General features: G+C 36.1%; 1 protein-coding gene across 4 annotated transcripts; it reads right to left on the reverse strand.

The window, feature by feature from the left end:
* Positions 1–1,298: 1,298 nt before the first annotated feature.
* alpha-Cat (catenin alpha) lies at positions 1,299–27,601 on the reverse strand. Of its 4 annotated transcripts, XM_087353251.1 has the most exons (21): positions 27,441–27,601; positions 25,742–25,877; positions 25,321–25,510; positions 24,939–25,105; positions 24,191–24,400; positions 22,130–22,306; positions 20,675–20,878; positions 18,680–18,709; positions 14,906–15,021; positions 14,695–14,812; positions 13,769–14,018; positions 12,987–13,187; positions 12,543–12,694; positions 12,146–12,215; positions 10,935–11,002; positions 10,556–10,737; positions 10,239–10,479; positions 9,758–9,874; positions 8,996–9,088; positions 6,396–6,588; positions 1,299–5,482 (listed from the first exon to the last, which is right to left on the reverse strand). In XM_087353251.1, the coding sequence occupies exons 2-20, from the start codon at positions 25,841–25,843 to the stop codon at positions 6,424–6,426; spliced, it is 2,853 nt and encodes a 950-aa protein (XP_087209377.1). In that variant the 5' UTR covers positions 25,844–25,877; positions 27,441–27,601; the 3' UTR covers positions 1,299–5,482; positions 6,396–6,423. The 4 variants fall into 4 exon arrangements, with proteins under 4 accessions (XP_087209377.1, XP_087209379.1, XP_021913846.1 ...); XM_087353253.1 differs by lacking the exon at positions 18,680–18,709; XM_022058154.2 differs by lacking the exon at positions 8,996–9,088.
* Positions 27,602–27,985: the final 384 nt, after the last annotated feature.

The raw sequence follows: 27,985 nt of genomic DNA on the forward strand, positions 1-27,985 counted from the left end.
TATCCTCCCAAATTCTATCTCCCTTAAAGTTTTCAGTATGTCTCTGTGAAACTGCAGCTGCTAATAGGCCCATTATCCAGCCCCCAGGAGATATAAGTACAGAGCAGGAGTGGAATGATATTGACAGAGAAAGCTCAAGAACTCAAGAGTAAAACCTGTCCCAGTGCCAATTTGTCCACAAATTGCCCTGGGTGTGAACTGCAGCCTCTGCAGGAAGAAGCCAGCGACCAACTGCCTGAGCTATGACAACCATTTGAACCACTTTTCAAGACACAGTACATACATTATGACACTGGAGGCCATGTATTTTTGTAAGCTTCTAGTTTACAGCAACAACTATGAGCAAATGGAACTGGGCACATATTTCATATGGAGATAAATCATGGATTTACTTAAGTGTAACATTAACGACACAAACCTGTGTTGATATTAATCTGCACAATAGGAAATTACACATCACGAGTTCTATCCAAATATCTAGATATGAAAATTGTATCCCCCCCCACCAAATAAAAAACAACCAAAATACTGCATATAGCAAACTTAGCATTTACAATTACAAAGATGCTGGAATTCTAAGTAACGTTTATTAACATCCATGGCAATGTTACCTTACCCACTTCCATCCCTTTTATTTAATCTCACCTGCATGATGGGCTACCATGTTTCTATCTTCATTTCTGCACCAGCTATTCACATACCATGAAGATATTTGGTGGCTGTACTAATAGGACTAGGAAACATGACAATGATGTGACCACACAGAATGGAAAGGCCATGTCAAACCATCAGCACCACCAACAAATATCCTCACTGTATTAAGTATAAAGAAGAGTTCATTCACCAAAAAGTCCAGGGTGCAAAACCAAGGAACATACATGTACCAAGAATTATGCCGCCCAGCAATGCTTTTAGCGCTTTTGTACCTCTGTGGAACTCGCAGAGCACTTCTATCATCTTCATTTAAATACTCTAGAGTTTGAAACTCAATAGAAAGTAAAAGAATTAAAATGTGAAACTGTAAATCTAAGATCAGTTTCTCTGACTTTTACATTCTCTTAAGTTTTCAAGTCTTCTGGCTGCACTAACTGCAAAATTTAAATGAAAAATATTGAATCTTCCTGTCTCATTTACATAATTATGAAACTTCAAATCCAACTGAGCAATAAAATCCATGGCAGAGACAATCACTTAGTTTCAACATCAGATTTAACTGCTGAAAGAACCCATCTACATACTTCACACTCCATTCACATACACAGCATGATTTAGGTAAAACAAAATATTAAGAACAAGTATTGAATATTAATTTTGCTTTACTTGATATAAAATGTTTCACAGCATGTCCAAGACTACATTCTTTTGTGTAAAATCTTTAAATACTATCCACCAAGCCTAATTTTAGTCACAAAGTAACCACTGCAAAATAATAAAGATAATATATATGGTTGGTTCTTGATGGTAAAACAAACTTACGATTATATACAGTGTGCGTGTGTATACATACACTCCTCACAGCAGACAGCCAACCCTATATGGCAGTGGAAAAGGTATGCAGTATCTTAATTACTATAACTAGTAAATAAATCAATAATAGACATAAATTGGATTTCCAGCTGCCCCACTCTACACAGATAAATGTACTTTACACATTTACCAAACATTTCAAATTAGTAAACTGACCATCAATAACCAATTTAAATGCATCTTTCCTTAAGCAATTGTTCTAAAATCAAAATACTTAAAGCAAGAACTATAAACTACATGACTAGCCTACAAATCAGCAGAATTGCATCTAATAAAATAATTTATTCTTTTTTAAATTACATAATTACATAAACTGCTGAAGACATAAGTAAATGTACTTTGTTCATACAAAATAAAAGTAATACCTACAGGCTGTTAAAAAATTACTTTCTTACCGAGCTACTAACTTACAATATTGTATTCTGTATAATTAAAGACGTAAGTGTTGGAACTTCTTTGCAACTGACCGTATTGGGCCTCTATAATTCCTAAATTTTCTTAGCAGATATTGCAGGAACTCCAATAAGCAAACTTAAAATGCAATGAAAACATAATTGAGAAAGGAGACAAAAGAACAGAAGTAGCAAAAATAAAATAAGAGAGCAGAAAAAATTGAATACCAAAACTGATTTCAGTTTGGTTTCCTAATGAGGCACATAATGAAGTCATCACTTGGCAGCATTTCTACATCCTGTAGAATGGAATCATTAAATATAACATACTGAGGTTAGTAGGTACCTTCTACAAAGTAAAACTGTTCCTGGAACCATACCATAAAGTTGGATGGGGAGTGAAGGTGAAGTTCGACACATTCTTAACTTCAGCATTACCAGGAGCTGCCAGATTTTGGGTGGCACAGAACAGACATCCAATCCATAGCTAGTCACTTAACTGACTAACCAACTTCAGCTCATCTGTCTAGGATAAAATATACTACACATGATTATAATATTTTTGCACTACACTGAATGTTGATATAAAAGATTTAATAATACAGTAAAAACAATAGTACTAATAACCCAGCACCAATGGTATGGATAAAAAAGCTGTCCGAGTGGGTTCCAATGTATTAACATTTTCAATGCCAACTTCAACATAAATGGACAAAGTTCTGTTTAAACAGATGGCATACAGAAATTATTTTAATACTTATTCTTGGGAAAATAATCCCATTTAGGACCAGGAAAGGTAACTCAGAATTGCTGTTTTTTCCTGTCTCTTTTTACATCCAGCGGCAGCGATGAATATTCACAAGCAATAATTTAATTTGTCATAAGTGCAAGTAAATGTTGAACTGTAGGAAGTATTAATGAAAGGTGAAATGAGTTATAAAACTTGAGTGGCCCATCAGTCTTCCAACACTTATGTCATAAATGATGCAAAATTAAGTACTACACAAGATATGTACTTAAATACATCTGTAACTGCTTTCTGAACACCCTACACTGCACAAATTACTCTAATACTTAGAAACAATAATTTTTGAACACCCTATACCGCAAAGTTATTATAATACTACCTTGGAAACATTTATAAAAGTATCAATATTCAACTAGTTCTCTACCCAGTAGTGGTTAAACTCAACTGGACCCCAATAATTAATTTCAATGCAAAGAAATGAAAGAGATGGCATTATTATATACACAAGACAGTTTAAACAGTATATTAAAAAGTAGGCCTACAATGTATAATTTCAAAACAGGATTACCAAATTTTATAAGTGCAAGAATGAGGTTAAGTGGTAACATTTTAAAATACCTGGTCACATAGACAAGTGTAGACAAAAGACACTGTTAAGGTAACAAACATCACACCTTTCATAACAATTACCTTTCTTCAGTTTAATATCTTTCATAATCAAGCAAATCTGACAAATGTTTCACCATGTTCTATCTCTTAATTTACATTTTATTTTGTGAAGATTGCAGTATTCTGTGTTATTGCGCCATGCAGTCTGGTAGATTTCCACCGTTTCAGAGGTCACACTGCCTCCATCATCATCATCATCGCCCTGATGATGGAGGCAGTATGACCTCCAAAACGTTGGTATAAATCTACCAGACTACACGTCGCAATAACCCAGAAGATAGCAATCTTCAGACTCCCTGCTGTGAAAACCTCAAATCCTACATTTTATTTTGTATTTCTTTGCATAATTTTGTAATAAATAACTTGGGTGTGACTTACATGAGGATTAACTCTTGAAGCTAAAGCTCACCTAAATATTTAAAAATTGAGTCCAACCTCAAAGAAAACAGTTCTTCATTACAAAGATCAACCTATTAATGCTGTCTGAGGAAATAATCCCTGTTTACACTGAGCATCACATTAAACCTACAAATAAAAAATGCAGAGCTACTCCTTGTTAAAGCAGGTGGTACATACAGCTACCACAGTGCTTTAAAGGGTTAATAGAAATGGTTGATCATGGTAAAGCTATATTCTTGATTTATCCATAGAAAGTAAGGGTATTCTCTGAAGTAATTGGTAGGCACTACCTGTAGTTCGTTAATAGTAAAGGAGCTATATAAAACAATTCATGTCATGACCATCATGTTCCTTTGGCAATGCATAGTTCCTTGCTTGTTACAAGTACGTGGTTGCAGTCACCATGCAGATGTGACTTAGAGCAATGACCAACACAGAATAATTCTTGCTGAATATGATGTCTTCTTTGTTGCCTTGTATTTCATATCGGATGCTAACTCTTTCACAGTTTAATGACATCTACGACATCTTTTATCCACAATGGAGAATGAAGGTACGTGAATATGTGATTTCTTTGTCTTCATCAGTATATCTGTGAACCCTTGTTTCAACCCTTGTTGTGCTTCCCTTTCTCATTTAATTCTCATGTAACAGAAATGTCAGGAGCAAGAATACTGTAAATGCTAAAGCCATATAAATTTGTTTTAGGACAGACATAAAAGTTATAACTGGTGTTACATGACAGACGAAGAAGTACGACTTGATCAATCAGACTGCTAATTAGCATCACCAATTGTGGTTGCCCCTCATACTGACAAAACCTGATAATTACATTGATGTTATGCTTTTGGGAAGTACCACATTTACTGTAATACAAAGTTATCTGGAATCAAACATCAACCTCTACAATCAGACAGACAACTGTAAATAATAAAGAAATTATATTATTTAATAAAGATCTGTAACAATCTTGTGTATATATGTGTATGTATATACATATATATATATACACCATGCTAATATATTGTGACACAGTTCCACAGTTGCTGGTCTGTTAATTCATTAGAATAACTTAGAATAGAATAGAGGAACTTCATCTGTTAAACATTTCATTCAATATTGCTACAGCGATTGAACCAAGCATGGACACTAATGGGTTATTAAAAAATGTAAGATAACCCTTGAATTCTCAGGTGGTAAAATTGTAAAAAGCATTATATTATATATGGTTATATAGTGTTCTTCCTCCCATATCATAACTACATGTGTCAGGGGTGTATAGATTATACAACAGTTTGGTCAAGCTATGCTATGCAAGTCATTATACACAATGGACTCAGCATTCTTCAGTCTGTCAACTTTACAAGCCTGAAAGAATAAAAGTAAGTTCAAATCTTGAACAAAGTTCATTATAATTATTCTTCTGACTGTCTGGCGCTCGTAAAAGTATTGCTTATGGGAGAAAAAAGCACATACAGTTTTTACTGGTGAATTACACTTACCCTTATACCTGACACTCCTGTTCCTTTGTTTTATATTTCAATACATGTGTGTATAAAAACAGGACACCAATGTTTCAGCCAAGTTACATGCAGTCTTGCACATTCAGCAGTTCTGTTTTACACAAGTTGAGTGTACAGATATGTAAGCTATTTGTTATTCTTCTATTCTGGCAAGATCCCACTTCAGGAAAGGATTCAGAAGACATGAACTTTGTTGGATCCAGTGTCATCCAGTAAGAAGTAGGCTTTAAATAAAGAAATGAATGTAAAGGGTAACACTTCTCAGTTTATTGTTATAGCTGTTGTTTTCCAAATATGTTATTATTACTTCCATATTAATAACATAGAAAGAGATATAAATCATCTTAACAAAATAAAAAAATTAATAGTATAAATAATTCTGAGACAATGACTTATCATAGCAACTCAGGTTTAAAACAAGGACGGCACAAGAGAAAAATCCAAATCAACAATTTCTGGGACATAAAATCCACTTTTCCATATAGAACCAATATCTTTCCAAAGCAGTTATCATCTGATACTCATTACTCTGTTACCAGCATACTCTAAAACAATTTAACCCATTCCATTCGTACCACTACAGCCACTACATTACAATTAGTGGTTCTCCTTCTCAGGTTCATTTGCAAGGATGTAACATATTAAATGTGAATCCATACTTCCACACTTTTCAGTTTAATGATGCTTTAAGAGGAAAACTGGTTTTGGAAACATTTTCATAGTTAATGGATATATGAGGGTCAAGGTATGCCACAGTTGCAAAACATCATTAATTTGTGATGACTGTCATGTGGCATGACCATCAAAGACCAAGAAGCAAAATGGGATCTGTTTCTTCTTGTGAACTGCATATGATACAAATTTTAAATTAACGGTTATCAGGCATGCTAAAGAGATTAACAGAAGTGAAGACACTGACGAAACACGGCATTTCTAAGAACAAATGTGCCAAGGGACAAAATACAAATTACAAGATAATTACACTTTATTAATGAGAATTATATTTCAGCTGAATAATAAAATTATCATTCCCCAAAAATTTCCAGCTGGAAAGTGTGGTAGTCACACAGTTGGGGACCTAACAGGAAAACAACAACAAAACAATTGTTCTCCCATAATAAATAATGAAAACATTACCTGATCAATGAGAAGACAACCTTAACATTTAGATTGATTCAGTGGGACTCTGGAATTCACTGAGTGCTTTGATGGGATTCTGAACCTTCTTCTGTGATCCTTTGCGCACCTTGGCACGCACCTCTTCTGGTTTCTCAGGTCTCACCAGAGGCTTCTTTTCAGGAGCCTTCATCTTCCACACTACAATTGGTGACTACAAGAAATATACAAGCAAAGAATGAATATAAATCAAGTCTTATCAGCATGCCAGTAAATTTCTAACAAATCTGAACAGGAAAACTGGTATTAAAACACAACAGACCAGTTTAATTCCCTAACATTTTTTTTATACTTCTAAAGGTTAAGTATGGACTAGAGTTAATTAACAATACACGAAATTTGAGGCTTCCATGTTGATTAAAATGCTGATTGTAATCTTATGGGTCACGATGCTGTGTAGTCTTGTAAGTGGTTACCAACATTTCATAGTAACCTCTAACCTCCATCTTCAGAATGGAAGCCTTATGAAGTCAGGAGGAACATATCATCAGCGCCTACAGGATATAAGACAGAGGAGATGTTTCTCCAAAATGTATGGTAACTATCTACAAGACTACAAAGCATCACAACCCATAAGACCACAACTAACAATGACACATACCGACCATTAACCACATTATTTATTAATAATAATCACAAACCTTCTTAAACTTCCTTTAACACAGTCAGTATCTCGTAAACCTAGTTTGGTCAGTAACGTGACTGCTACAGGCTGGATGGTTAGCAGATTAATTTTCAGTAATAGCGTGGATGCTGAGTTATGTTATAATAAGGTTTCTACAATACACTGACCTTGAAATAGTTGCAACATGATTTATAACAAGCCCTGTTTTTAAGTTAACATTTTCAAAGTTATCTTAGCAGTAATGAATAATAAGTTTGGTGATGCTGCTCAAAGCACAATTAGTACGTTAGATTCTTGTAAAATGTTGGTTAAAAATATAGTGGCACTTAAAACAAATCATTACATCATATACAGCTCAGATACAAAAAAGTAAAAAAATGGTAAAAAATATTGATCTATTGCTTATTGTTACATGCAACAACAAAGACAATTTCCATTCTTCCTTAGCAAGGGTTAAATAAATGACACCATATAAACAGGCATCTTTTCTGCCATCCCTGACATGAGAAGTGACCTTTCTCCATGTATTCAACTAAAGTTCTTGAAGCATAGTACAAGAAATGCAATGTTAGGCTTCTACTACTGCTGGGAAGAGGGGTAAAAAAGTCAAAGAGAATCATTTTCCTGCACACAAAAAATTGTTATGACCTACAGATCTAACAATTAAAAATGTTATCAAATTATTTTTCATAAGAGACATTTATGTAGCTTAAATATTTTATTAACTGATTTTCTAATAGCAGAACCTAAGGTTCAACACCTAGCATTACCAATTTTAAATCCCACAACTGAACAAAAACCTCAGCCAGTTACATCCACCCCTCACCCCCCAAATACATATCGCTCTGTTATCCTCCTGTCCCCTTGGTTTTCCAAGTGGCCACTTTCAGAACTTCTGTACACATTTGTCACTTCATCTGAACTACATATCCTGTCTAACACAACATCTTCTTCTTGTGCATACAGCTCTTAAAGTTTAGCCAGTGCCTCCTTCAATATGATAGCCCATTCGGCCCTATCTTCAGCTCTCTTCCTCCATCTCCGTACTCCTAACTCCTCCAAATCCTTCTCGACACAATCCAACCATCTGAACCTGGGCCGCCCTCTATCTCTTCTCCCATCTGGTTTTCCCATAAAAATTTTCTTCACAGTCCTGGTGTTCTCCATTCTAATTAAGTGACCCGCCCATTCAAGTCTTCTGAATTTTATTAAAGTTACAATATTTGGTTTGTTGTACAATTTCTCAATTTCCAAATTACTGCGGATTCTCCATCCATTTTGGTCTTTAACAGGACCATAAATCTTCCTCATGATTTTCCTTTCCCATCATTTTAGTTTATGTTTCATTTTCTCAGTCATGGCCCATGCTTCACAACTATAATCGCTATTGGTTTAATTAATGTATTATAAATCTGCAATTTAGATTGTTTTGATAGATATCTTGTTTTTATCAATTTAGATAAAGGTTGATAGAATCTACTTCCTGCAGTGATTCTGGCTTTTATGTCTTTAATACAATCATTATCCTATGTAACTACTGAACCTAAATATTTAAATTCATTACATTCTCTGTATTTTTCAGGGTCAATAGAGATTTCCCTGTTTTCTTCATTTCTTAATTTTCTCTTGGATGTATTCATGTAAACTCTTTTGACTACATTAATTTCTAACCCTATTTCTCTTGTAATGTTCTTTATTTGTTCCGCATGTTCATCTTAACACAGCATAGCAAAGAATTCAGAGTAAAGATTTTAAAGGACTATTTCAGAAATGCAAAATCACAAACAATACATTACAAAACCATGTACTCTGAAGTGCTGCACCACTTCCTACTCTTTATTATTATAATACTGTGACCTGCAATACTAAATGTTACTGTTAATACAAAGTCACACGGAACACATATAATTTTCCATGCAGAAACAAGAACGCTAACCAGGTTCACGCTGTAAAGGATAGCAAATGACGGAGTAATGGGGAAGTAAAAGAACGAGGAGTCGCGCTTCGCAAAACCCGAGTCAGTAACTTCCTACAATCAAAAACAGAAAACAGAAAACAGCATCACATTCATCCCTCATGCATGTAATTTTGTGCAAAGAAAAATATACAGGCTGATCTGTGTATACTATTCAATATCTGCAACAGCAAAAAGTAATGCAACTAATGCAGCAAAGTATTTGACTTATACGTATTATACTAGGGGCAGCTTATATGTAAACAAATATCACCTCAAGCTTTCTATACATTTGAAAGTATCTGTTTATGACTGAAAGAAATATCTTGAACCATTCACTTCCAAATTTCTTGTAGATTGGATGGATTATTTTAAATTTTCAAGAATGTTCACATGTCTGGGCCCAGGAGTTTAGAGAACCTGATTCTTTACTCATAATAATGCAGGGAGTTTTGTGAACAGGATTTTTCTTTCACAAGTTTTGGTTTTACCATGTGGTAGAGGGAACTACTGGTAAACTGATGCATATTCTTGAATATTTTATTTTATCCATTGGTTTAAAAAAACACAACCTTCTGAAACCTGGCTCTGCTTCTGTCATCATGGGAAACCATAAAACTAATCAGTTGGATCCATTGGATAAAAGCTAATCTCAGTCCCTGGTGTGGAATCTATTCTTAACTGATAGTGTGAGCTCACACAATCTAGCTTCCATATTACAACATACAGACATAAAGAACTTACCGAGATTGTGCCCTGGCGTGGATATTTTGTAGACGCAACATATGACGACTTCACTGTTAGTACAACAGCATTCATCAGATTCTTTGCTGCCTGAATAAGTGATGTTGCACTATCCAACTGCAGGAAAAAGCAAACATTTGTCTTAAAAAGTAAACATAAAATATAAAACTGCACAGTAAAGAAAAAACAATGAATGTAGAATGAATATTTCTCTGAACAGATTCTCATTATATCAAGTTTATACAGGAAAGGGTCATAATGCCATGTGCCAATCTACCAAGAAATGTAAGTAATCACATATAATAAAACACCCAACGTGAAAACCTAAAAACTCACAAATACTGAAGGAGACTATTTTACATTTAAATATTGTATTCTCTTATGATTTTGAAGTTAAACATTTTTGTTGAATGGAATAATACTCTTGGGATCATTCAATATAGGTTTTACTGTATGTAGTAACATCTACTATGGTCCTTACCCCAGAAACAATGAGCTCCCCACTGATATTCTGCACATCAGCCTTTACTTTAGAAGTTATGTTCATCTGATGGCAGTACAGAGCAATTCTCTGGAGGTAGGCCAGCAAGTCCTTTTTAGTGGATGACTCCGGACACTGGTCAGCAATCTGGCGTGTCAATTTGTCCAATTTTGTGCCTGCTTCTGAAATCTTCTTTGCTGCATTGATCACATCCATTGTTGTTTTCAAAGGACCACGGCCCCTACAAACAATAAAATGAATTCATGCAACAAATTCACAAAGATGTGATCACATAATGTGAATCTATGATGCCTTACCGAGTGAAGTCAGTCATTTCCATCATGATCATACACATGTGTTTTGCCAGGACAATGATATCATTGCCAGTGTCATCCCACTTGGCCACCTCACGATCAAATTTCAGTTTCTCACTGCGGAAGTATTCCACCTGCTGCGCTATTTTTTGTTTATCTTCTTCTGTCATCTTACGCATTGCTTCCTGCCACATAAAATTATAATGCACATCAGTTTACAATCAAGAGTATTGGCAATAATATAAAGACGGAAAGATAAAAAAATAGGGTAACAAAAGAGAAATTTAAATCTTAGAAAATTACATAAAGTTTGCAAATGAAACTATGGAGTATCTGAACAGTTAGTAGTATTATATGTCACATCACTGCTGACATCACTCACCCTAGCAGTGGTAATTCCACTGATATCAGGATACTCATCCACGCCATGCTCACCAGTGTGTGCACTTGCTGTAGAAAATAATGCATAATTATAGCTATTATTATCATACCGATTCATACCCACTGACAACGCATGCACCTTGGCTGGAATGTAAACAGCATGTCAAGCATATGATATAGAAATCTCAGCATACAGCTAAACCTGTGTGTCAAAAATTCTGTAACTTCTCATATAAGCTTTGTGTTTTTCCTTACCATCAACAGACTATATTACTTGATGCTTTTGCAGCAACTAAATGCAATAAAATCTCGAGTGACCAGCAGAATCAATATGGATATGTAGTAAAACATTTCAGAGACCTTCTCTGCATCAGAGAATTATTCCCTGATGATCGAGGCAGAGATGGTATCTGAAACAATAGACTATGGATCCATTTTGCCACGACTAGTCACCTGAGAAGATTTTATCATATCAATTAAACTGTGTGACCCCACAGTGTGTTATTTTTCTTCTCATAAACTTACAGAAATCATTCCATACTTACTTCATGCTCTTTCTCTGAGCCTGTCCTATCTTTCAGAATTAAGACTAAACTTTTAAAGAGGCAACTTCCATGACCAGAAACCCTTTGCTTTAACTTATGTTTGTAGGTTTCCATTTTTACCTTTAAATAAACTAACAAATTTCCATGTTTGATAATTACTGTAACAAAAAACTGCAGATCATAACAACCGTTAGACAGAAGCACAGGTTTTTCACAGTCAGTAACACAACCTAAATCCCGTAACAGCACTACCATGGCAACAACTACAATAATGCACAACATGCAAATATAAATAGTTCTGAACACTATCCTATTATGTAATATTACTATCATACCAAATGTATCACATTTCTTTGGTGTGACACACTGACTCATCTGCAATATTCATGTATCTGCAAGGTCAATCCGCAGATAATGTGATATACAGCAATGACACAACAATTCCTGCTAAATCATACCAAACACAATCGCCTTCTGTTTTCTTCATGTTTTATACCTGCCACATTCCCATTCAGACTTTGGTGACAACATTTTTTATGTGTTAAACATATGAGGCTGTATCTTTTCAATTTCACAACAGAAAATGTGGCTTCTTGAATATTTTGTAGAAATATGGTATTTGTGCTCAGTGACAGTGAAGACACAAAAGTGGGCAATTGTGACTTACATTTGCTTCTTGTCTCTATGGTGTAATGTTCATCAAATTCAACATCCTCAGGATCCAGCTCCTCATCCGTCTGAGGAGAGAAAAAACAACAACACACAAATGAGAAAATGGGCTATTCTACCATACCGCAGTCATACAAGACCTACATGAATAAATATACTGTTTCATTCAAAGAAGATTAACTGAACACTTCAGTTATGCTCTGTAAGGCTAACAAGAACTGTTGTCTCTTCATACCAACAAATATAAGAAAGAGAGCATACGGAAGAAAACAATACATATTTCTCCCTATTAATTATATTTCTGTATTAGTAATTCAAGTCTACAACAGCATAATGTACAGTATATCTTCACTGTACCAACTGATCTGAACATTTAGTAACAAGTTCTTGCTCACCCTGTTCATGAGAACAGCACGTCGAATTTCTCTCACACCGTCATACACAAGCCTGGATGCATCTATAAACTCATTTTCATCCACATCTTTGGGCGGGTTGGAAGACAATGCATCCACTGCCACCTCCACACGCTGAGCAAAATTGGGCATCACTACACATACAAACAAAACACTTGTATTTATTTGAGTGTCAATATCAGTGATTATCTGGATAATAATTAGTCATTCCTTTGTGTCATGAACTCTGACTGCAGTGTTGACCTTACGGACAATTAAACTAACACAGCTCATAGTCGAGTTAGCGTAGACCAGACTTCTACATGTGCAACTTAAATCCACACACCCAAATTCTTGCTAAATGCTTCATAAAAGTATTTTTATAGGAAATATTTTACAATTCAACATGCCAAGACACCACAAGAAAAAAAAGACTAGTATACTAACCCTGGTCCCTTAAAACTTTGACTGCTTCAAGAACTCGCTCAGTGTAAATTCCTGGCTCATAGTTGTCCATTTCTGCTCCAACCACATTACACACTCGAGATGATCGACCACGAATTGCCCCTGCAGTGCGGTCAAGTGTATCAGCATCTCCCTCTTGAAGCGCCAACACACACTTGTTCACATCTTCCAGAATGTGATTCTCTGTAAGGAAATATCACATGTCAACCCTTAACATTCACCATGACATTTAAGTTCACTGTATAGTACACATTTAGTATATTAAGCATGGCAGGGACATTTAATTTTATCATTCCTGCAGTGATCCTGGCTACTCGTGTGTGTGCGCGCGAGTGTGTGTGTATAGAGAGAGAGATATTAAAATATACATAGTTATATTACTTATTGTTTTGGAAGGTGTGAAACTTGGTCCCACATACTAAGGGAAGAACAGAGACTGATGGTGTTTGAGGACAAAAGCTGAGGAGAATATTTGGACCCAGAGGATGAAGTGACAGGAGGCTGGATAAAACTGCATAATAATGAAGGCTTCACACAATATTATTACAGTAACCAAATCAAGGAGGATGAGATGGGTGGAGCATGCAGCATGCATCAGATGAGAAATGCACGCAAACTTTGGTTGAAAAGTCTGGAGGGAAGACACCACTTAGAAGACTCAGGCGTAGAAGGGTGAACAAGGTTGGAGGGTGCAGACTGGACTCATCTGGCTCAATATAGAGACCAGTGTCAGGACCTTACAACTGCATGACAAAGTATCTTACCTGACACAGCCAAGAAGTCATCAATCGTAGTGATATCATCCACAGCCTCAGTAAGGATACGGACTTGGTTCTCCCAAGCATCACGGAAGACATCCATATTCTCCTGTGCCACTTTAGAGCGTGGTCTTGCAGCAAGAATGCGAGCAGCATTAATTACTTGCGGACAGAGATTCTCAATCTGAGCAGCTGCATATCTCACCATCTTCACTCCGTCTTCATTGCCAGACATGCTGCATGCCAAGTTTGCAACCTGCAAGATCATACACCCATTATGCAGAGACATGTAAATTACTATATTTCCATGCATAATAACAAAGTTCATGGAGCACAGTGTTCCTGAAGAGTTCATTGTTACTCAGTCAGTCCTGAAATTTCCCACCATTATGGAACATGATGTTTCAATACCATAATCAACATGCCTCTGGTGGACACTATCCTGAGCCAGTTCCACCCAGTCACCATCTTCATCCTCCAGTTTTATGAGACTAATTTTTGTCCTACCGTGTATATCTAAGTTCCCCACATGGCAACCCAGAAGACAGCCATCAAATCCTACAATTATAACATTTTATTAAATATTCTAAGCTGGAAGTTTCCATTACACCACCAGGTTTATCATTTAACCTTATAGTTTATGTCACACTCAACTGAAAACTCTCACAATACCACAATGACACTGAACAGTTTAGAAAACATGCAACAAATTCAATATTTCAATGTGCATTAAAAATATGGCAGCAAAGCTAAATGACCAGTCTAATGAGTTTTCAACCAATTCTGAAGAATAATTACAGTTTTTCCAATATATAATGAACTGTAGCATAGACAAATGAAAACACAATTTACCATCATCTTGTGAAGATGGACAAAGCACTCTATCAAACGAGTCTGGAGGACTGCAGGAAGAATGCCAAAACAGTACTCACCTCCACTAGTTTGTTGGCATGTTCTGTAAAAACCAGTGCATATTCCTCCACTTCCTTTTCATTACCAGCTTTAGCAGCCTCAATCAACACCAGAAGAGGAACATTTGTTTCAAGAAAACTGTAATGATACAAAATATCACTCATCATGATATTGCACACTGGTCATTTTAGTTTGGAACATTATTAACCCAGTTATTATCTATACACTCACCTATCCGAAACGTGATCGACAACAGCTTTTCTCAGCTGGCGACGAAGATCGCGCGTCTTGCGACACATGTGATCCAGAGCTCGTTCCAAGCCCTCACTCTGCTCTTTGGTTCCCATCTACACCATACAACAATTACTCAGCATTCAAGCAATGTAACGAGACAGAACCTCAAGCAGTCTTGTCTATCAGTGGTGTAACAACACAAGTTCCAACTTAAGTAATGTCCCATTTTTCTCTGTCCATTTATTTGTCATAGTTTAATTTCAGATAATTCAATTTTAAACAATAATCCTTGTAAGAACTGTTAACAACTATGTTTCCTTTAAATGCTTCAATTTACTATCTAACTTTTCACAGAAAATATTTCACAGGTCAAACCTTCCATGATATACCTTTTCCATAAATCCTTGCAGAAATCACACAATTAAGATTTCCATTACATAATTTTAAAAAAGGGTAATTTATGATAACTGCATACATTTTTAAATGCAAATACTTGAATATAATAACGGAACATATAATAATCCCAAAGTGGCCTTGTAAGGTTGGTACTGCACAACTAAGACAAGTTTGATGTTCTGCATCTTGAAAAGAATAAACTGATATTGGATCTGTTCATCATATGAAACTAAATAAATTACAATGTTGATATACTCAGAAGGAGTATTCATATGAGTAATAACAATCACCGCTAATGATTAATTACTGTTGTCATAAGCACATATGAAGTGTTCTGCTTCCAGAATATGCCCATTATAACCACTGCCATACTTATGTATGGTAACAAACAAGCGAAAAACCAGATTACTCAGAAAAACACCTCTCTCAGTCGAATGTGACTGTCCGCCTTGGCTTCTATATCAAGAAGCATTTAACTGACATCAACTATGACTATGTACAAGCCTCACAACTACATTTTATTTTATGACCCACCTTACAGGTTATGATTAAATGTTGTACCACATATATTTAGCATACAAAGTCGATTTTGATTTCATCATAACAATTGTGACCAACACTTCACATGGTACAGCAAATTTGGATAAGAATTTTTTGGTATTCCTATATACTTTCATTCAACCAAACCTAATAATAAGTCTACAAAATTCTCTCTTGTACTTGAAATGAAATATACAGTATAACAAAGTCTCACGGTTCTTTTAATGTACTTAACAAATTAAATAAATACATCAACACCTTATCCCAAAATTTATATCCAGTTCTGATATACTCATTGGAAGTTATCTAACTTTCTTTCCTTTTAAAGACAAATTTCTAAGCTATTCTGGAATCAGAAATTTGCTAATGTTCTTCAATTTCATATTAGCAACGCTCAAGTAGAAAGAGTACCAATCACTCATTAAACAATATAAGGAATACACTTAAAAGTCACATGTTTAGTGCATTAAGCACTGGTTGTATCTTAGCAATTAGCAAAAGCAGCAACATTCAGTTTGCACAAAACGTGAACATGTTTAAACATTGAATGTAACAGCACAGCATCTTGACCTGCCATACACAAAACTGGCAGACATTTGCTGCACAAATTTCATAAAATGAGCCCTCAACAGGGAGGCAATGTATGTCTGTCCATCCTTCCATCCATATTTCATCCCTAAAATAAATAAATAGAATTTTGATAAATTTTTGGTATGAAGAAAAGTTGATGAAATTTGGTGTTGGGTGTCTTCCCCAAACATTGACAGACAATCTTGATTTTTGTTTGTGCTGGTCCAATATAACCTTCACTTTACATTAAACTGAATGCTTTATTCGAAACCGAGTACGTCTTCACTCCTGTTTAAAGACATAACATACTGCTTGTGCTGTGATTTACTTTGTAACATGAAACGTGTTAAGAAAGAAATGCAAGTTGAAAGTAGTAAGCAGTGCACTTCTAGGTGAATCATACACAGGTATGACAATGGTTGCCATACCACATCATGCATCACAAGCAAAGAGTCCAAATTTTTGTAGACACCAACATATCTAAAGGCAAGTCAATGTTAGCAGACAGATACATAGTGGAGGACAGTTTATGCTTCTGACAAACAATGAAACAGCAAGAAACAGTCATAAGCAGAAATAAGTCTTGATAGTGTGGAAAGACAATTACAGGAACACCAACAGATTTATGCAAGGCACTTACAGGACTTTGAACACTTTCCTAACAAGAAAATTCTAATTTCATATTATGCTGTTTAGGTGTCTGCTGATGGAGCCATTCTAAAACAACAGAATCTCTACTGAAATTACAGAGACACTGACAGTAGTAATTAGTGCAAATTCAGTTCAGAAACTTTGTGGCATATTAACACAAATCCCCACATCCTCTCTCTACAAGATAATTTCATTATGTGCATAAAAATCTGAACAAAACAATTTCAAGAGATCAGAATATTCATAACAAACGTGATAAAGATAATCTTTTGTTACATCTAATATTAAGACAGTAATAACAGGATCAGCTGGGTGGACTTGAACAGGCTTCTCCATGACATGTAAGAAGAAAAATATATCAGAAGAAACAATACAATTGTTCTAGTCACACACACACACACACAATGTTAGCAGTATTTTTAACCTCCTCCATTGCAGCAAATTAAAATACAATAAAACTGTTCATAGTTCTCATGGCATAACAATGGTTTACTGTGAAGCTTTGTGCATGTAAACTTTATCGCCAAATTCTGAAAGGGCCAGTTAACAGCTACAAAATACAAATCTGAGGAGAAAATGGAAGATATTATATTTAAAGTGATGCAATGAGAATTACTCTATCAGCGCTGCATGACACATAATGTGTGATGTAAGCTTTTAGCCATGTAATGTAATGACAGGAATGCTGTGATGTGCCAGACACACGATGGCTATGGCGTTGCGACTGATACCTGAGATTCAAACTACATCTATTGATATGATGATAGAGGCTTACTTTGTAAACAATTTACCAAACAGAACTACAGAATGTAATCACTTTTACAAAGAGTGAAGTAAACAATATTTCCATGATGATCCATTTTCATAAATCCCTGCATTAACATATACCAAGGCTATGATTATAACACTGAGAAAAAATGTTGCAATAAAATGTGGCATTACTCCTTCACTCCTTATAATGTAGCAGAATGTAGTAGAAACAAATGGCCCTGCAACATCTATCAAAGTAAAACATTGTAAAATATAATTTACAATTTAAATATCCGGAAAAAACTGTGATAGAGCACCACACACGAGTGTTTTATACAAAATGGGCATATGAGGCATATGTTTGAATGGTGACAGTAATTGGATAACAAAATAACAGCTTCAAAATGATAAGACCCCAATCAAATTTGGCCCTGCCTTTGACCAGTGGCCTGTATCCCTCATGATTCCCTTCAAGGACCCTCCTCAATGACTGTACTACTTCACATATAATTGGCATTCCTCAAACCATGATATATATAAATCAAGACAAACCTTTATCACATAATTCTTATCCCTTTCTCATCAATAGCTTTCAAATATGCACAGAATTTCTGAAACAGGATGAAAGTAATCCCTATTACAAGTAGTAGTATCGACAGCCATAGAAAAAGGGTGACGGCACATACTCAAACTAGAGAGCACGGCAGTAGAGCGCAACAGCACAAGTGCAAGAGGGTGCAGACATGTAAGAGACTGGACACTGTGGTTATAACTATCTAAAACACTTGCACCAGGACTGCCAACAATCCACCAATGCGCACACACACACACACTTTTAACACACTGACAGGGGTTCATATTTACCCCGCGTTTCCCTCCCCTTGCAGCTTGTAACTGGTTTAGACCAAGAGAAAAGAAACAGAGGAAAAATATAATAAAAATCAAAATTTTCATTACATACATAATTAAAAAATATACCCTTACTGACAAGTAAGTAACACATGCTTTCTGAACTTGTAACTGAAAATGATAAGGAAACAACACATTATGTGCGTACAGCAATACCCTGCTGAAAACTGCCCAAATGAATGGTCATTCGCTATTAAGCACTCTGTAAATCTAAATAAACCACCAAATTTGAAAGACATACACCCACATTGATAAGTGCTGGCAGGGATATATGGCCTATTATAGTCTACAAATAATCTAATCTGCTTGAGATGAAACACATAAATGCATGCAACACTTCTTTACTTATCATTTTTGGTATATTATAAAATTATTTACACCTATAATGTTGCACCATGTTATCACTGAACATTGTACAATGTATTTTTCAATTTTACTGAAACACTCTTGAGACTATTAAATGATACTGCAATGAATTATATGCTTGCATAGAGCCAGGTTTATTCATTAATCAATTAACTATACCAGTAGTCAAGTTAAGCCACCAAATATAACGCCATAGGTAAGATGTGATCATTCGCCATACGTGTGTTATAATGACCATGTTGAAAACTGATTCACCTAATTCTGCAACCTGAAGGTTCAACAGGGTATTACTGCATACTAAGTACCAATGGTTAGATTACTTGACTTTATTAATTAAATCTCTTTATTTACACATACCATAGATTCAGTGAAGTCTTAGAAACCATGCATTAACTAATATCAATATGATGAACAGAATTTTGCTCATTTTCACGTTAAACAGCTGAAGTAGAGAAACAGTAGCAAGAGGTAAGATTGCATGACAAATTCAAAAGCATATTCATAGTTCATTCAACCACATAAATATCACTCCTGTCTTTCTCTTGCATCACATTTATTTTAATCCCCACATCCTTGTTCAAAACAGGAAGGAAAGTATATGAAATCAGCCCTCCACATGTTACCCATAATGACTCCAAAATAATGTTTTTCCTTATAAATTTCTACGAAAGGCAGAGGATTTAAAAGAATGGAGGTGTGATCCATTCTGCCCAGTGCATATTGTAAAATCAATACATAACAGTGGATGAGTGATGGCTTGTCTTGCCAAAAACTGGATAAATGTTGGTTAAGAAAGGAGGCTGTCTGAGGAGGAAGTGGCTGATTCTTTTAAAAGACTTTAGACAGCATTTTGCTAAAGGAATTGAGAAAACCGAATAAAATTAATTGTGGAGAGCAAGCCCTGAGACTAAATCCCAGAATGTCCAAAGTAATCCATCTGTTCAGCTCAATAACATAATTACTTCATCCCCCCCAAACCCAACAACAAATTAAAAAATTTAAAATTCATGTGGTCATGCCACACTGCATGCATTTTAATCAAACTGTGAAAAGTATTAATTTTTGCAAGGGAAGAAAAAGGCCTTCAACACCAGTAAAATAATAAAGTCAGTTTAAATATTACAAATACAATATTACTGTAAAACAAGGAACATTTTTCAAGAGAAATATTTTGAAACATTCATTAAAATTCTGCACTTCTTAAATTAAGTAAGACACAGTAGTCCAAAACTGTCAGTTTGGGGGCCACTGATTTACTCTAATGACAAAAGAACCCAGTCCTCGACTATAGCGGACTGCAACGACACAGAACAAGAATCTTGAAATTGGAAGTCCTTCAATGATTTGCCCTGGAAGTGAGTAAACTTAACAAAATGGTAGAATTCATTAACAATAATGCTACATGCTCATTGTACTCTTACAGGAAGCTTAATTCAGTCTTGTTCCAATGATGTACCAGAAATGGTAAAAGAAGTGACATACAACAAGCACTTTTTCCCTTCAAATCTACCTTCCAAATGGTACTACTGAAATGATAAATAGTTGTATGACTACTTCAGATTATACTGCAGTGAAGACACTTACATTGGACATGTATTCTGACAGCAGATCTTGCAGCGCTTGACGTACAGCATTACACTCTGCAACAATTCTTTCCCGCCTCTCATCACGTGTACACGATGAGTCAGCCATTAAAGCTGCTCCGCTGATGATACTCTCCAAGCGTTCCTCCAGTGAAGGTCTGGTACGGACTTCGTTATAAGCCAGAGGGTCCATAACGATGTGTTCCTACACGTAAGTGATTATTTGAAACAACTCAAGAGGACTACAAGTTTGAGTATGTCATTACATGCTTGGAAACTACAAAATCCTGATTAAGGGGGCCCACATTTTGTGAACGCCTGTATTTAGTGAATATTACTTCTTGTCCCAGCTGAAGGTCAATAAAAACAATGTATTACTGTCCTGTAATTAACAAATTTTGACTTACTAAATAACCAACAATTAGCGAAAGAAAGTATTCAACCTTCCAAAACTCATACTCTAATTTAGTGCAATGGTGATCAAAATTCAAATATCTTCTCTGCCAAAAATCATTACCCCACAACTATAACTGCAAGATCACAAAGATAATGAACACAAACTGCTGCCACACCACTTGTGGCATCCAAGTTGTTCTATTTCTCACTGCAGAAAATGTTCTTTAGTTCCTTCTTCATTATAACTACGGAAGAACAACCTGATAATCATTAAAAATAAAAATATCCACAAAGTGGAAAATATCCAAACATACCAGCAACATAAATTACACAAAAATGATATCACGAACCATCATCTTTATGTTACTTAATGAAAAACAGTCTATGTCAACCAAGTACAGAACTGAAAGTAGATGTGGAACAAATTACTAACAAAAAAAGCTTCTGCATATGAAGAACTGGAGAAAATACAGATAGGATGGTTTGAATAAATTCATTCTGCAAACCTACCAAGCAGTGGAACAGTAATCAGAGAGAAAAATGGCAGAGCTAGCCCAAAATGAGGGAGAGACAATTTTAAACTTTCCAACAGATAGTCAGAAAGGTTAGAAAGCATCACAAGCTCACATATGGAAATACATACAAGGAGAGTGAAAGTCTAGATGAAGGTACAATTCAACAATGAAATATTAAATTACTGCCAAGGCATCTAACATAATAGTAATAGAACACAATGAAGCCCACCACTGAACCCATCAAATCCAGTTCATATTCTTATCACCTACCTTCCTAAACCAGATTTTAACAATGTTTCCATATATTTAAGTGATTATAGTCAATGAGGTTTAACAAAAAAGCTGTAAATGAATCTCTTGCTTCCATAATATGAAAAACATATCTCATATTTAGGTATATATATTGTGTCTATTCTTTGTTGGGACCTGCGGCATACCTTGTGTAGAATAGACTGACATGCTCAGAGTCTCAGAAAAGATGGTGGGCTGTGGGCCACTCAAAGTAACAAGGAAACGGCTAGTTAAAATGATAACACAGTTCTTACATCAAAGTCATCCAAAGCTGCAGCCAGTTCACCAGGACCATCAAATGGCTGCTGAGGAACAGTCGGCCCCTTTCCTTGAGCAACGTCCGAAATGGTGTTCACAGCCTCACACACTTGTTTGAAGACATAGTCTCTGTTGGCTTTGGCAGCAGCAAGTTCTGGATGACGGACATACACCTAACATAAAAAATTGAAAGCTAAACACTGAAACTGCATGCTTCAATTTCTGAATATGTTCAATATATTTACTATACACAAAACAGAAAACATTGTCTCATATAGGGATTTCTTCCACTATGATACAAATAAACACAATACAAACTTCTCAACAAAGGAACTAACAAAGCAAAGTTCACCTTCAGTCAACTCTCAATCGAACCCACAATGCTATAACATGACAGACTGCAGTGTTGACACATTTTCCACTGCATGTAGAGTTGAAAGTGAGAGAACTGGAAAAGATGTCGGTACTATGCCAACATATGCCTAGAAGGCCTGAGGAAGTTCACAAAAAATCTCAGTCTAGATGGTTGATCTCAAAGCTGAGATTTGAGCTCAGGATCATCTCAATACAACTGCAGAAGTGCTAACCATTTTTTTGCAATATTCAATAACAACATACAATATTTTCCTAATACAATTTAATGCATTTGTGTACATTCACTTGTGTTCTGACTCCAACAAAGAAACATTAAGTAATGAGGACCTAATTAAAATGTAAACTTAACCAACCTAGTCTCTTTCACTGTTGGAATAACTAACTAACTAACTAACTAGATGGCTTACAGAACCCGAAGGTTCATCACCGAATTCACCAATGCCCTTCACCGGACCTTGTCCTGGGCCAAGAAAATCTAATCTCCTTCAACTCCTATCTCTCATAGATCCTGCCTGACATTAGCCTCCCATCTACGTCTAGGTCTCCCCAGCGGTCTCTTCCACTCAGGCTTCTCAACAAATTCCCGGTGCAGACCTCTTACCCCATCCATGCGTGCCACATGCCCCGCCCATCTCATTCTTCTTGACTTAATCACCCTGACAATATTGGGGGAGGAGTACAAAATTTTAAGTTCATCATTATGCAGTTTTCTCCACGCCCCATCGTCTTCTCTCCTAGGCCCAAACATCCTCCTCAACACCCTATTCTCAAACACCTGCAATCTATGTTCCTCCCTCAGAGTGAGAACCATGTTTTGTACTTATACAAAACAACAGACAAAATTATTGTTTTGTACACTTTAATCTTCAGGTTCTTAGAAATCACTGTTGGGATATTTTTGCAAATAAAAAGAAACATACCGCAGTGTGCAGGTTTGGTATGGATATTCAGATAGGGACAAATGGTCAAAACAGATATCCAAGACATTCATGAGTAACATCACAGAGTTTGAAAATATTTTCTACTAGGGCAGAACGCTCCTTCCGGAGCTCCTCGGAGGGGTTGGTCAAGTTTTTAAAAAGCAACGAACCCCTTCGGGGGGGTTGGTTGCGTTTTAAAATCTTGTGTAAGAAACTAAACTAAACCCCCCGAATGGAGGGTTAAAACACTTGACCAACCCCCTTTCGGGGGAGCTTAATCAAGTGTTTAAAAAGCAACCAACCCCCCCGAAGGGGTTGGTTGCTTTTTAAAATCTTGTGTAAGAAACTAAACCCCCCCCCCCCCCCGAATGGAGGGTTAAAATACTTGACCAACTCCCTTTTTCGGGGGAGCTTGATCAAGTGTTTAAAAAGCAACCAACCCCCTTTCGGGGAGGTTGGTTGCGTTTTAAAATCTCGAGTAAGACACTAAACTCGGCATTGTTGTGTTGTACTCGGCATTGTTGTGTTGTACTCGGCATTGTCGTGTTCCACAACAATGCCGAGTTTGTTTATACTCGGCATTGTTGTGTTGTACTCGGCATTGTCGTGTTCCACAACAATGCCGAGTTTGTTTATACTCAGCATTGTTGATGACGTAATTTATTGACGACAACAAGGAATCACAAATTTTTATAATAGATAGATATCAATCAAGACAAGCACAGTGCACAGAAAACAGTATGAAATACAAATGTACAATACCTTGGAAGCAGTCAGCAGCATTGTGGAGTGTTTCTTGAGCACAGCACGTGCAGCAGCCAAGTCATCTCTGAGCTGTGGGTCCTTCAGCTCCTGCTGTCTCTTGGCAGCCTGACTCATCAGCTCAGATGCATTGCGGCCAAAGGCTTTTATGTTATCAAGAAGCTCTGACTGGCTAGAAGCATTCTTCAGTTTCTCAAGGTCATCTTCAACCTGAGACAAGAGGTCAACAATAATTTAGCCCATGATTCTGCCCAATATTATGTACACTATTCCAACAGCAACCCTTAATGGTAATAATATTGAATGCACCCTACAGTCACACAACCACTCACTGCATTGTATTACCAAACTATAACTCTACTAATGCTTTATTCACAGCAGTATTAGGTAAATGAAACATTATTTCTTTGGCAACTGAGAAAAATCTTTTACCCGAACCAAAATCAATCCAAATAATGATAGCAGCACCTACAGCACCTTACAAGATAATTTAATATACAGGTACTTCAGAGAAATAGCTGTATATGTACAGCTGTAACATCTGAACAGAGGAAACAAAACTATGCTCCTTAAACACAAGGAATTTCTTGCCTGGCTAAGTACCTTTCAGTTTTTCAAGGAACAGTTATGAAGTTTTAAACCAAACAGTTATCCTTCAAACTGCAGACACACACTAATTGTTATAAACATGCAAATGATAAATATAAAACACGTGAGAAACAACTTGAATATATAATCTGATTCTTACCACTCTTAATGACTTCAGTAGAAGATGAACGTCCACCATGTCTGCTAATATAAGAAGCCGAGTAACGGCCGAGAGAAGATTGCGAGCTGCTCGAACCATGTTACCCCTTTTCAATGAAGAACATGGATCATCTGCAAATTCTCTTGCTGCCATGCTCATTGCTTCTCCTGAAATTACATGCAAAGAATCTGTTTCTGTTCAAAAATTACTTAAATATTCATGAGACAAAGACTTAGTATTAGAGTAATACTCTCTATTCTTGTCCTTTGGTTTGTACGACTGCAGGACTTTGGTTTTCAGAAATAAACATACATAACTTGGCAATAGTTGGACAGATTTTCACGAAATCTGAAACTGGGAAGACTTATGAAATCTGATGTACCTGTCTTCCGAACTTCTTCCACTGCTGACAGCATTTCCTGTTTGATGTCTGGATTTTCATATGCAATCAATTCACCCTTTTCAATGAAGTTTTCTGTTGCCTTTTCTACAGCTGCTACAAGAACATGAGCTCGTTTTGATCTGCCTTTCTTCTTTTTTGATGGACCTTTGGTGTTTACTAATGTTGTCACCTGAAAGAGATTTCAAGGAATTGCAAAAGCTTTAACTCTAATTCTTTGTGAAAAGTTAAATAATGGCTATAGAATACAATGTCAAAGTACTTCCAAACACTTGTAATTTAAGTTTGTTCAACCATATAAAAGAACTGACAAAAATCACTTATAACTTTCATCTTCATATTAATGAGATACCATTTTTCTTTAACTGTTTAAATTCTCATCTGGCCCATGTAACAGACTCACCTGTAATACTAATGGTTCTAGTGTCTTCTCCACTGACATGGTTCGGATCTCCAAGTTCTTAGGATCCCATTTTAGGGTAATGGGGCCAAAATGATCAGCCATAACTGAAACTTCCTAAAATTCTTCAGTATCCTTTCTGCAATAGATCAGTAAACAAGAAGTTCTGGAAATGACTTGTGGCATATACCTTTTGTAAAGGATTCAATGCACTTAATAAAGACTGAAAAGACTATAAATTAACAAGAAAATGGGTACCCTGTGAAGTATACAAACATTCCAGAGGTGTTTTTTACACTACATCTGATGGATTCAAAATCAAATTGTTTATACAACCACTGAAAGACAGTAGCAAGAATAATTCATATAATCACTGATATACAGCAGCAAGGGTAACCTGTCCCACTATACACCATGTAGATGCCAGGGGAGAGAGGTGGCATAGCTCCTACTCATTCTTAACCTCTGCACTAGATAGGGGTGAATGGTCAGTGTCACGCCCTGGCTGCACTTTACTCTTGGGAAAGGACCCCAGTACCCATTGGACAGGAAACTGGACGCAGAGGCTACAGGAAAGTTCCTCTGCCCTGTCAGGGATCAAATCCCAGTTGTCCAGTCTGTAGCCAGTTAATATACTGACTGAGAAACCTCGGCTCTTAGGAGCAAGGGTAATAATGTCACAAGTCTTGAAAAGTATAATGTTATGGTGGAGAATCATCCCCTGACTTCATGATTTTTAACATTCATCAATTTGGTAACATCAATTGTAAGAAATTAAAAAGTATGCATTTGGACTAGCCTTCAGTCGCATAGCCTCCATACAAAATTCCTGAAGATCTATTCAGCCATCTGTATGTTACTATATGGCAGAACATGTATTTTGCAAAACCACTGATAGATTGTAGCAAAATTTTACCTGAATGACATGATTGGCAGACAGAACAATCCCATACAGCATATAGAGCAGTTTGTAGACTAGGGAAGGAGGATTAATAAATCATGATAACAGAAGTTGCTGGAGAAGCAAACACACTATTGGGAAATGAGTTAGTCACAAGGCAAAACATGGCTGTCGTATGCTACTACATGCATTCCAAGTTGTCAGACACTCCATATATCCCCTCACATATTATCAACTAAAAATGATAAATTTAACTTTCCCAAAGCATAACCTTGACAGTTTGCCACATACTATACAAAAACTGAAACATAAAGCAATGGAACACTCCACAAATGCTAATAACCACTTACAAAACAAGTATTTTCCATTAGATCCTAGGTCTGTAAAATGGACATGTTATCAATCTTATGAAAATACATGAAGATGGAAACTTATCTCATTTTAAAATAGTACAAATTATGATACTTTCTGCAGATAAGACACACAGAATAAACAACTTCATACAACACCAACAAATGACACACACTGTTTCGTTTAACTCTTTTTTTTAGTACATATGCACACATTAAAACATCGCAGCTCCCCCTACTTACATTTGTAAAATTAATGTTCTTGCATCTTATAAGAAAGCACAAATGAGTTAGAAACACAGATTAAATACAATAATTCCTAACAAGGAAACATAACCCCAGCCCTACGACTTCTTACATACAAATCAACTCATCGATATACTAAATCAAGGCAGCCTCAAGAACACAACACTCACGTAGAAATATTTATTTCTGAAAACAAAATGCTTACATTTAGATAATCCGTAATCACAACCTCTTCCCTGCTGGGTGGGTCCGTGATTCACTTCGTACACATGATGACATCACTGCATGTTCAGCACATAGCCCTATTCCATGTAACACCAAGTTCAGAATGCTCTGACCACGGATCATATCGTGATAGTAGAAGGCACATTTAACCAGAGAAAACAAGCGTGCCAAAATAGAGGAAACATTTCGCACTGTGGATGACGTAATCTACATGCCAGCACATTTGAATTTTTTGACGTCATGCAAAATTTTACGATGCTAATTACAACACCCAGTCTAAGACATATACCCACTGTTGATAACTTAAAGCCTACATTTTCTTTTGTTATCCGCTGCCCTTAATATATTAGGCCATTATTGAAAACAAAATGTTCCAGAATAGCACAACCCAACCCCACCCCATCAAAAAATACCGTATGAGTAATTACTATTAAGCAACTGAAATTCTTTGCTCATTATGGAGGCCAGGAATAAACTAAATTACTGGTATTAATATAATCCCCCTTGACATACAATGGCAACTCA

This window comes from Zootermopsis nevadensis, unplaced genomic scaffold (genome assembly GCF_977971745.1).
Source record: "Zootermopsis nevadensis isolate Lab colony 2312 unplaced genomic scaffold, Znev_1.0 Znev_ptg000002l, whole genome shotgun sequence".
NCBI lineage: Eukaryota > Metazoa > Arthropoda > Insecta > Blattodea > Termopsidae > Zootermopsis > Zootermopsis nevadensis.